The sequence below is a fragment of the Taudactylus pleione genome, unplaced genomic scaffold, assembly GCF_031769625.1.
Source record: "Taudactylus pleione unplaced genomic scaffold, aTauple2 ptg001060l, whole genome shotgun sequence".
In the NCBI taxonomy this organism is placed as follows: domain Eukaryota; kingdom Metazoa; phylum Chordata; class Amphibia; order Anura; family Myobatrachidae; genus Taudactylus; species Taudactylus pleione.
Genome location: NW_028285461.1, coordinates 3,400,058 through 3,412,313, shown reverse-complemented (window position 1 = coordinate 3,412,313; position 12,256 = coordinate 3,400,058). Strand labels below are relative to the sequence as shown.

The 12,256-nt window shown below is 45.0% G+C and overlaps 1 protein-coding gene across 2 annotated transcripts in view; it reads left to right on the top strand.

Moving 5' to 3' along the window:
• Positions 1–7,614, top strand: part of LARGE2 (LARGE xylosyl- and glucuronyltransferase 2) — a 74,021-nt gene extending 66,407 nt beyond the window's left edge. For both annotated transcript variants that reach the window (XM_088461523.1, XM_088461524.1), the window contains exons 14-16: positions 1,944–2,090; positions 6,357–6,552; positions 6,636–7,614. In XM_088461523.1, the coding sequence (XP_088317649.1) occupies positions 1,944–2,090; positions 6,357–6,552; positions 6,636–6,833 (541 nt within the window). In that variant the 3' untranslated portion in view covers positions 6,834–7,614. The remainder of the gene's footprint in view (positions 1–1,943; positions 2,091–6,356; positions 6,553–6,635) is intronic.
• The last annotated feature ends 4,642 nt before the right edge of the window (positions 7,615–12,256 follow it).

The window sequence follows — 12,256 nt, the reverse complement described above, 5'->3', positions numbered from 1 at the left end:
TAGTGGCATGAGCATGGGAAGACAGATTGGTGCGGATGAGGGAATACACACTAGCACAAATGGGAGAACACACAACAGTAGGGATTGGGGAAGTCAGATTGGTGTGGAAGGGGAGGAAGACAGAGTTGCACGGTTGGGGGGCACAGATTGGCGCAGATGGAGGAAGAAAGAGTGCCACAGATGAGAGGAAGACAGAGCGGCGTGGTTGGGGGGCAGGCAGTGGTGCAGAAGGAAACAGAGTGGCATGGATGCAGGACGGTGCGAATGGGGAAAGACAGATTGGTGCGGATGAGGGAACACAGACTAGCACAGTTGGGAGACCACACAGCAGTAGGGATTGGAGAAGATATAGCAGCATGGAGGTGTATAGGGGAAGAAAGTGTACATGCCTAGACAGAGTATGATAGTTTTAGCAATTAGGGAGCTGAATGTGTATTCTGAATAAGATGGATGTATGGAGTGAGAAGAATGTTGTAACCCAGTGGGATTGTTGGGGTAATCCAATGGGAAGATTGTGGGCACTGAGTGGGATGTGGGAGCCACATAACTGCTCAGACCGCAGTTGCATAGACTGCATGTGTGTATTCCAATGAGCACACAATAGCAGCTCCATAATTTTGTGAGTCACAGCAATCGCACTCTGTGCGAGTGCTGAATCTGCAATTAACCACAGGGCGTGATGGCATACCACATTTGTATTGCACAAGGAACACTTCCATTAAGTTGTCAGCCTTAATAATCAGACTTTCATTGCTTTATTTTAAGTTCGAGTGTCAGAAATTCAATAGGTTTTGTGAAATGTCAGATCATGCCTAAGAAGCCTTAATGGGACATATGAAACCATAATGTTTTTTGTCTATGGAGATAAAATATATATATATATATATATATATATATACCGTAATCCGCCCCTGCTCTTCACTGTCATGTTACAGGCTGTGTTTGAAATATGACAGTTAGGAGCTGGTTGGTTGGTAGTTTATTACTTCCAGAGCTTAGTACATCTGCCCATTTGTTTCAAAATATCAGTCAGGAGCAGGAGTGACGTTTCTCATATACAAAGCTATTTGTGTGGCCATTATGGAGCAAACTGACCCCAAATCAAATAGATCCAGTTCAGCTAGAAGTCTGTGTTAGTGGAAGCTGGAGTCTGGTGACCACAGCAATCGGATGGCGCGCACGGTCGTCCATTGCCCAGACTTAGGGGCTAATTCTGAGTTGTGCGCGATATTCGTGCATATGGTAAACTGTTTTTTTTAACTGCGCGTGTGTCTAGGTCGCTAAAAAGTCAAACGGCGCTTGTGTCCCACGGTGTGAGCACACAAAGGCGCAGTTAAGATTGAGGAGCACAGTATCAAAAATGTATTGAGCGATCCTAGGTGGTGACCGGAAGTTGGCTATTCAGATGCACGGAGATGCACTGTCCGATGGGCGCGTTATGGGAGTGTCACCAAACTGGTGGCGAACTCAGACGCTTAATTTGTAACACCGGAGGCCATACCCTGACGGAACCCAGCATGGGGCTGGTGCAAGCTTCCATTGAGCAACCGATTGTTGCGGCTTAACATCTCCGGGAATGTTGTGTCTAAGGACGCTCAAAGCAGGTGTCCCAGTCCTTGCGCTGTCAGACGTACACCGGGGAAAGGGCTGATACTAGATTAAAGTCACAGACACTAAAGCAGTCACGGCACCATGTGACTCAGAATCAGCCCCTTGGGAACTAGCTCGGAGCTTGAGGGTCGAGTGTCCTGTTCTGTCAAACTTTGGACTGGTTTGGGCTGACTGGAGGGATCACTCTGTTTATGGGGAAGTGTCATCTAATAAGCAGTTACAGATTCTGGCCCATTGTTATAGTCAGTAGCTGTTTTGTTTTTTTCTTCTGTTAAACAGAATGCAATGACCATGTCCACAATGGTTAATGTAATTCCGCCTTCTCTCCCCAGGAAATCCATAGTACAGGAAGACATGGCCGGCACCCAGAAAGCGCTCATTGTTCCAGCCTTTGAAACTCTGCGTTACCGTCTGTCCTTCCCCAAATCCAAAGCAGAACTGCTCTCCATGCTGGATATGGGGGCGCTCTACACTTTCCGGTATTCCGCGATTTAAATATTGTTACATCTTATTAAGAATGTAAGCCAACTATAGAATGCAAAAGAGGTTATTAGATATTTGCACCAGTGTTTAATACAACATTTTTATTTTGAACACTTGTCTGCAGAGCCGTAACTGGACTTTTTGGTGCCCTGTGCCAGAAAGAGCATTGGCGCCCCCTTCTTTTTTTCAAAGGGACATAATGCACCCAAAAAAGGGCCATGGCCTCATGGGGAAGGGCCAGGGAAGAGGTAGGGGAGGCCAGGAGATGCTGGGGATGAAATAAGAGGAAGCTACAAGCAAGAATGATAATAAACAGAAATTTTACAGGCCCAAACAGCGCCCCCTGACCTGTGGTGCCCTGTGCGATGGCACCGGCCGCACTACCCTAGCTACGGCCCTGCTTGTCTGTACTGACGCCATTACTACTTATAGATTAACGAACCATTATTTTGATATTGCCTTTACAACAGATGAAGTGCTCATATGTGCGAGCCCTCAGCAATGAGTATACATGCCTTGCAAAACTATTCACGCCTTTGACTACTGCTCTCATTTTACTGAACAATTATATGCGGACATTTATGTTTGTAATTTGTATTCATCAGGCTGCCTTTGGGGAAGACTGCATATACCATGGGGTATACAGTAAAGCCTGGGCACTTTAACTGGCTATAAGAGCTAAGGATCCTTGCCAGGAGGTTCCCATGAGGCTAGCCTGAGAACTTAAGTTTAATTAAGAGCACACCAGTGTTTTATTCAGCAGCTAGCATCTTCCTGAGCCCCAGTCCCGGCACCAGATCACCCTGCCAGCACATGCAGTGTGTGGGATCCCGCGCCTTCAGTCTGTGGTTTAGCCTCTGCACTGGTTCCTGTGCAAGGAGGTCGTTGGGTCTAAGGTGCCTGGTGGTAGTGGTGGGGAGTCAGGTGGTTTGAGCCCTGGAGGGACATACCATCCATTTGGAACTTCCTACCTGGTGTGGCTACCCACATTTTAATCCAGCTATAGTAGAAACAGCGACCGGTTTCAGGGAGCAGTCAGCCGCTTCAGTGTCTGGTCCACGCCTGGCCTTTCATCTTCATGGAAGGAGGGGTGAGGTGGTGTATTGGAGTGAGGTGTTTTTCTGTGGGCTCTTTTCTGTCTCTCTTGCAGCTCCACAATCTCCTGGGCTGTGCAACTGCATCCGTCCTGTCCTTCTCTCCTTCAAGTCTCCTACAGATGTGTCCTCATCCATCTAGCCTCCTTGGGCGCTAAACTGCCCTTCTAGTCGCGTAACGCAGTAGCGCCGAGCGTCTTTTCGTTCAACTTTTTATCTTCAAATGCATCTCATTCGCACAGCGCTGCGAATAGTTAGCATTTTAATCAGCAGAAGCTGCTTGTGCTATGCGGCATGCCTATATTCTGTGAGTGACTGCGGCTGTATCTGCATGCGAAACGCTACGTGTCAGCGGCTGAATCACTAACGTAGCGTTTCGGATGCAGATACTCCCGCAGTAGCACACAGAACATAGGCATGCCGCATATCATTTTAATAAGCAGAAGCTGCTTCTGCTAAATATTCACATCACTGCTGCGAATACGACGCATTTGAAGGTAAAAAGTTGCACGAAAATACGCTCGGCGCTTCTGAGTCACACACAGCTCCCGCGTTCTGTGTAGCACACAGAGGATAGATGTATGTGGACACATCTCTCGTATGTCATGGAAGAGGAGTACATCAAGGGTTCAGTCTGGAGGAGGGACAGTGGCCCAAATTTTTGTCTTCTCCAGCTGTCTCTCCAAATGGCCTTAGGACCATTATCCTGCAAGTGTTCCCCCTGAGATGGCAGAGCCTATGGTTCATGATCTTAAGCAGCTCATTAAACAGTAATGGGAGCGGAGCAGGGATTCTCCCACAGCGGTCCTCTCCTTTAGGAGCGGGTTGTGACTGCCTCCACCACTTCAGCTCATTCAGGAGGAGTCCAATTCTGAGCTGTCCTCCCCGGAGGAAGGTGAGGTCTCTGATCTGGAGCTTTCCTCGTATCATGGCATGGTTTCCTGTTAGTTAGGAGTATAGGATCTATAGTTCGTTACAGCTGGTGGCTACATCATATTATCCCATAGCTCTAAAAACACCACTATTCTGACCATTGCTTCCTTAAGGGATAGCACAAATGAGAAAAATGAGGCTTCCCTTAAAACTGTTTACACAACGACAGGGGCCGCGAGGCAACTGTTTAATCAGTGGGAAGCCTCCATTGATATGGGACTTCTGGGGGGTGAGGGATTTGGCCTTGGCGATCTCTGCATACCATGCACTCAGGCTTCATACTTGAGAGATCGACACCAAGGGGTTTATTTACAAAGTGGTGGGTTGTAAAACCCGACTCTCCTGTTTGTGTTTATGCCCAAAAGTTAAGAGCAGTGCTTTTACTAGCCGTATCTTGCTAGTACAAGCACAGCCCTTTTAATTATCAGGCTTAAACACAAACCGTGTCGGGTTTTACTGCCCGACACTTCGTAAATAAAGCCCTAAGAATGCTCTGGAGTCCCGTCCTTACCTTCAGGAGATCCTGTTTGGTCCTAAACTGAAAAATAGTATTTCTGACTTCAATGAAGGGAAGAAGTTATTTTCGCCTGGCCAGTGCCCTTAGACCGAAAGGACCTTCTTTTGTTCCTTGAATCCCTATGGGAAGAAGAGGAGCCCATCCTCCAGGGTTCAGTTCTCCTCTTCATGTTTGCTTGCAGAGAGTTAGACAGGCCTGGCTGCTAGTAGACCAGCTCCCAAGCAGTCCCCATTATTTGTAAGTGACCCACATGGGTATTCCGGTGGTGGGGGAACATCCCATCCGCTGCTCTTCCAAGACCAGTGGACGATTATATCACGGATACATGGGTGAGACACAGTCAGTCCAGGGTAAATTGTAGGTCGTGTAGTTGTGAGTTTTTACTCAAATCTTTTTCTAGTACAGAAACCAGATTGCTCCATTTACCCATTCTGAATCTGAGAATGCTCAAGTTTTGTTATGGGTGGAACAGGATAAGTGCATGGCGCCCATACCCATCAAGGACACATACTTTACTTGTTCTAATGTGGGAAGGCCACCAGTGGGGCTGATTCAGAGTTGAATGAAGGGCCCGCAGCTGCGTCTGCTGCCCGTTTGCAACTTTATGCAAATACGGCTACGATGTCCTTCCCTTGTATAGATCCGTGTGTCTGAATGTGCAAGGACTGAGATGCTAACTTTCATCGTCTGTAGATGCAGTTCTACAGATTGGTGCCTCCATCGTTTGCATCAGCTTTATGGTGGGTGCAGTTTTGCCACCCTGGATAACTGGGAAGTGGACTTTTCTCAACAGGGGAGTGCCCCTTCCATCCGACAGCAGATAGTGGACCGTCGGGGGGCACACAATGGCTATGTGGATTACTCTGGTAATTCCGCATGTTTACATAGGGGACAAATCAAGGAAAAAGATCTATATAACCAGTGCAAACACACTACAGCAGCCTGTGAAAAAACTGAAGCCTTCACCAAATTAACCCCTTAAACAAGTGTCCAAAATATATTAAAGCGTATCACAATGGCGCTTGCAGTGAGTTCTACATACAGAGGTGATTCCTATACCAGTCACCCAGAAATAGGTATGAGCTTTTTGTTCATATCATGAGTTCTTGAAGAGTAAACACAAGAGATCGCAAACAAACGTGTAGTATTGCTTCTAAATTGATTTTAATTAATAGATAAAACACACTCACAAAAGGTAAAAATATATAGAGCATATATCCACCACACTTTGGGATCCTCCTGAGGCACCCTTCTTCGAGGATAATCCAGCCATAGTTCTAATCCATAGTACTCCTCAAAGCAAGCAGAACACATCGCAAACCAATAGTGCAATATTGCCTCTTAAGCCTTCACAATTTTATTAAAATGCACGCACATGAAATAAAAGCATATATCCACCACACTTGTGGGATCCTCCAGATGAAAACTTGTTTGGATCCACAGCACACCTCGTCTGTACCCTGCGATCACTGGCCGACTTACCTTTTCCATTTGGCACATTAATGTCACATAAAAAAAATAAAAAAATTTCCATTTCAGCGCTTGACATAAAATTAATGCAGGGAACAAAATGTCAGTGTAAGATTGGTTCAGTGAAATGAGAGATGGGTATGACCATTTATTGCATAGCATTGTACCATGTATTCTGAAAGTTGTGTCTTCTGATGGCATTAACCAACTTAATGCGTATTTTGACAGCAATGTTTAATGTTTCCCAGATACCATGTGTGGGAGAAGGGACATGCTCCGACCAACTATGCCAAGTGGAGAACGGCAACTACTCCATACCAAGTTGATTGGGCACCAAACTTTGAACCCTACGTGGTTGTACGAAGAGACTGTCCTGAATATGACCAGCGTTTCCTGGGCTTTGGCTGGAACAAAGTCTCCCACATTATGGAGCTGGATGCTAAGGTAACAGTAATTTACTCATCATCACAGATAATGTGACATTTTGACTGGCTGGTGGCTGAATACATCTTGTCCTCTCTTCCCAGGGGTATGAACTAGTGGTTCTTCCCAATGCCTTCATCATCCATATGCCTCATGCTCCGAGCTTTGATATCTCCAAGTTCCGTTCCAGTGAAAACTATCGCCTGTGCGTGCAAACGCTGAAAGAAGAGTTTCACCAGGATCTGTCCAGGAGATATGGTTCAGCAGCTCTCAAATATATTGCGGCCGAGAGGAACCGGTGACCTCGGGCTAAAGTCTCCCAGGGCAGCTGGAAAGGAGACAGATCATTTTTCCCTTTTACGGACGGAACAGCCATGCAGCTGTAAGGTGGAGTGGATTGGCTCACTCTGTGCCTGTATTTAGGCACCACTGCCTTATTAAAGAGGAGAACCTGCATTTTGGTCAGGATCCATGTGTGCCTCTTCAGAACCTGCTGACCTTTTTTTTTTTTTATTATTATTAACTTTAAAAATATATATATAATTATTTTTTTTGCCTTATGGAGAAATCTTGAGACAATCAACAAAATGCCACCAACTTCGGGATAATGACGAGATGTAGTCATCACCACTGGAATTATATTTTTTGGTAGAGACCACTTCCGCTTTGGTTTTCCAATGCTATATATTTTATTTATTTATGTCTGATATGAAGTTGGATGTAGTATTGCAGCCAGGACAGGATTCCTGTCTGATACTTGATTACATAAAAAAAAATTATATATATATATATATATATATATACACACACACACACACACCAATAAAATTCTGTACCGTTTTCTATATTATGATTGTTAAATTATTATGGTTGTTTTTTTATGCTAACAATCTGTTATATTCTGATGTGATTAGAGCTGTACGAAGAATGATAATCCCACCTCCTCCCCCTTGCTATTATCCCTTAAAGAATTTGCCTTCAATGCCAAATCCCTATTATTCACTCTCTGTTACATTGTGGATAAAGGTGTTTTTATTTCTTCAAGTTTGGGGGGGTTCACCTCTTGTTCAGATGTAGACTAGAGACTATATATATATATATATATATATATATATATATATATATATATATATATAATTATGGCGACCAATTAGAACATGCCTTCACTGTCTGACTTGTTCTAAACAGATAAAAGCAGGTTATGTGTGCAGTGAACCACAGCACCCAGATATGATGCCGGTAATTGTGTCCTGGTTGGCACCATTTGGTGGACAGTATTACACTAGCCTTCACCCCTGGCATTTTCCCTCTGAGCACAAACAAACAAAAAAAAAAAAAAAAAAAAAAAAGCCCAGAAGAGAATTTTTACAATATTGTAATTTTAAACCAACTTTATTTTCTATCTGCAAAGTGCACAGCGGTCATGTAATGAATGTTGCAGCAGGACCTCTGCTGGCAGGCCAGGAATGCCAGATTACCTAGATCATATTTCACAATATGAGCCTGAGAAGGAGCTTCCTGGTAAACTTTCAAAAGGTTTATTCTTATTGAAAGAGGTAAAAAGTGCTAGTGCCAGTATACCGCCCCCTTATTATCTCATTTATAAAGGAATTCGTGTACTTTGAAATTATTGAGCAGGTTTTCACCAAAACTCCAATAGTCAGGTCTTACGCACAATCTGTCTGCTTTCATTCAAGGGATTGAACAGAAATATCATGTGAAACGTTTGAATGACAACCATTTTATACACAGTCCCCTATTTTCAGGGGCTCAAATGTAATTGGACAAATGAACAATCATAAATAAAATGTTAATTTTTAATACTATATGGACCTACCTGTATTTTCTGTGAATTTTGCACAATGTAGAGGAATGTTCCATCCTTAATTATACAGCGAGCGGTGTCAGGAATTTCTAGTATAATTTTACATATTTGCAGCTCTTCCCTCACAAGAAGATATTTACCTTCACTTCCTATGGCCAAAATGGCCGCCAGCTGATCAAAGGTGGCTTAAAGAGCCATTTTACATGGTGACAAAGTGAATATTATCACACTGAGCAAAATAAAGCCAGTACATGGAAATGATTAATGATTTCTGTAATGAGTTGGGCAGGATTATGGTACAGTAAATTGGAAGCAGAATTGAAAGTGGAGAGTCTACAATTTGACATTTTGCAATGTTCATAACATGGTTATTATACAGGGTGTTTCGCTCGCAATTGGACCCAAAGTTTTTTCTCATAACTTTTAAAGTAACTGACATAATTTAGTGAAATGTGACACAGACATCCCTTGGGGGTCTATTTACTTACCAGTGTTAGGAGACAGAGTGAAAAGTGATAAGGTGCCAGCCAATCAGCTCCTAACACTGCTTAGTGAATAGAACCCTTGGTTTAGGAGAAACATGAGGAAGTCACAGCGAGTGTTCGGCTTTAGCAGCGACAGGCCAGCTGTTCACCACCCTAGCCCGCAGCGCAGTCCAAAATTCAAATAGGGGAGACTCACCAACTACCAGTGAGGATAGCAGTTGGTGTGGTTCCCCCATATGAATTTTGTACTACGCTGGAGCCGCCACTGCTAGTCAGTAGGTATTCCTGCTTCTGACAGTGGTGTTGGTACTGTGGCATCCACATTCATTGTGTCTTATGGCACAGAGAGAAAACATAGGGGCATATTCAAACCCCGCGGCTAATTGTCGCGCTGGTGGTGATTCAATAAGCGGGAATTCCACGCGCGGGTGTCCACGAGACCCCGCGCACGCGAATCCCCGCTGACGGGCTTTACCTCGCACCTCATGTAGGTGCGAGGTAACAGCTGCACGAAGCCACCCTTGTCGGCCTCGTGCGCGTCAGAAAAACACACTGTTTCCGCACTTCTCACCGAAACAGTGTGTTCCCGCGAGCGAGGGCTCATTTACCGGCGCGGGGAAAAAGCTATTTTATTGAATAGCTTAACCCCGCACCGTGGGACATTTGAGCCTCAATTACTCGCGAGAGAAGTCCTGCGGGTAATTGAATATGCCCCATAGTGTCTCACGGACCTCATTCATGGCACGGAGAGAAAATATTCAGTGGGAAATTGAGACTGACTCCCAATACCGTAAGTTAAAACCTTCCATAACATGGAGTGACGCATTCAAGCTGACCTGGATGCTAATGGCGAACACTTTCAACACTTGCTGTGACATACTCATGTTTCTCATAGACCAAGACATTTCTATGTCAGATTTAACTAAATGACGTAAATTACTTTAAATGTTATTAGAAAAACGTTGGGACCAATAGCGAGTGAAGCACCCTGTATAAACCTGAATTGTCTTCCCTTGTACACCTAATGTTATAATAGCAATAATATACACCTACTGTACCTACCCCCTACTGTAAGACATAAGGATGTTGAGTTTTGTGACCCTATAAATACACAAGGTCGCTGGAGAAGGGAGAGACGCAGTGCTGATGTTTAAGCAGTCTGAGCGATTATCGGTGATCTATGTTTGCATCAGGTTTCATTTTCGTTGGCGCGCACAGCGAGGATTTGCAAAGTGATTGACAGGCAGGGACAGTTTGTGGGCAGCAACAGGGAGGTGATGACTCAAACGCGCCGGCCCAGTCTTCTTCCGTGACTGCGATCCTATAGTAAAATGATAGGCTAATGCCTGCTAAAAAAACCACCTGAAAGTGTGCAATGCACTGAGCAAATGTTGCTACTCCTAATGGAATTATTTGCGTTTTGTGCAGATCCCACCCAGGAACGCCCATAGACTGTTCTGTGTTCATTGCGATCAGAGACATAAATGTCGTGTTAAACTTTAGCTCACTAGTGTGCAGCACAGCACGTTTTTCACATGCGAAGTAGCAACAACAAAAAAAAAAAAATCCCTAACTGCGTGTACAGTACAGCGGCATACAGTAGAGTCCAACTAGTCCAGTCCTGTGTCCCTAAACCCAAAGAAACCTAACATTTTTTTCCTAAGTGATGACATCAATACAGGTTCAGTCCGTCACTATGGAGAACTTAAATACCAAATCAATTCTCCAATTAGTGTGGACATAGAGGATGTAGAGTTTGGTCTCTAGGGGCCTTGAGTCCTTGGGATCTATGGTTTACCACATTCATGCCCACTCTCTTCTGGACCCTCTTCAGTCTGATTTCCGCTACTCCCCCGCAATACGGGACACGCGGTTTTCTGATCCGTCTTGGGCCCAGCTGAAGCAGGAGTGTGGGTAAGACTGGATGAGTGGTCTGCTCATGGAGCAAATACGGACTATAGTTGACAAGTGCGTACGTCTGTGGCAAACCCAAAAACACAGGGTGGAACTCTGGCCTAGAGTCTGCACCAGGATACAGAACTGGAATCCCAGCCAAGGGAGCCTGGAACTGTTTGCACGAAACTTAACCCCTGCTCCCAACAGAGGCGATAAAAGATTGGAACCCACTACTAGGAACTCAAGACTAACATGACCAGATAAACTCAGAGGTGAATAGTACCAAACCTAGACTCTAGAAACTCTGAGGCTGTGTCAGAATGAAGAAACTCAGAGCAAACAACCACAATGGTCAAATCGCCCAGGAACCCACACACAGATTCACAGGCCTGGCACTGGAATCAGAATCCAATACTCAAACTAAAAGTGGAAATATTGCACGCCAGACCCCGGACCCCCGAATGAACCAGCCAGGCAAACCTGGAAGCCACAGCTTACCTTAGCCCTGAAACCAAACCGTAATACTCAGGAACAGCTCTAATGCAGAAACTCAGAACAGGAGAAACCAAACCCCAAGTCAGACCTATGGTTAACAGCCAGAGGGATGGGGCGAGAGTCTAGATATACTGATTTTAGTAAACCTCCTGGAAGAACCGCAACAGATAGTAACAGCAGTTGCAGGCCAGGAAGACATGATAGCAGCAGACTGTTGACTGCAGACACAGGATCGCTGGTAGATAACAGGAGTCTGCTCAGCAGGATAGATGACATGTGGCAAAACTAGCTGGCCAGACATAGAAGCACTACAGCAAAATAGGAACAGCACAGGAACTGAAGCCTGAGGACCAGGAAATATCTCACAAAGATGTTGAAATAGGCAGCAGTGGAAGTCCATAGGCTGGCAGGATCATGTGACCATGGCTGCAGTACAAGGATTGGACTAGGAGGTCACACGGGGAAAGTCAACATGGCCACGCCCATGCAGCCAGGTTATTGTTTACACATGTGCTGTGGAGAGCTAGGTTGCTGCTGGGACACCGGAGATGTGCAGAGTACAATTATGTGGCAGTGCCAGGTACAGTAATTGGGGTTAAGACAGATTCATGACACACCTACACTGAAACTGAACTCACCATGGTCACACATTTCCTGCTCACTGCCAAATCGGAGGGTCACTCCTCTCTCCTCATCAATTTAACTGCTGCCTTTGACACTGTCGAACACCCTTTCTTCCTTCACGCCATCAGCCTCATTTCCTCTACCTGTAGGTGTCCCACAAGGGTCCATCCTTGTCCCCTCTCTTCTCATTCTACACCTCCTCATTAGCTCCTCCAGCCTCTTATCTTTATGCTGATGGCACTTCGATATTTCTCCTCCATTGGAATGAGGGTAGCAGGGCTTGTAATTCAGCATTTCCAATGCCTTAGGAAATATGCTGAGATGTTTGACGTAACTATTGTCTGGTTGTTAAGACACAAACAAACCGCCATGGTGTGGAAGTACCAATTATATCATGGAT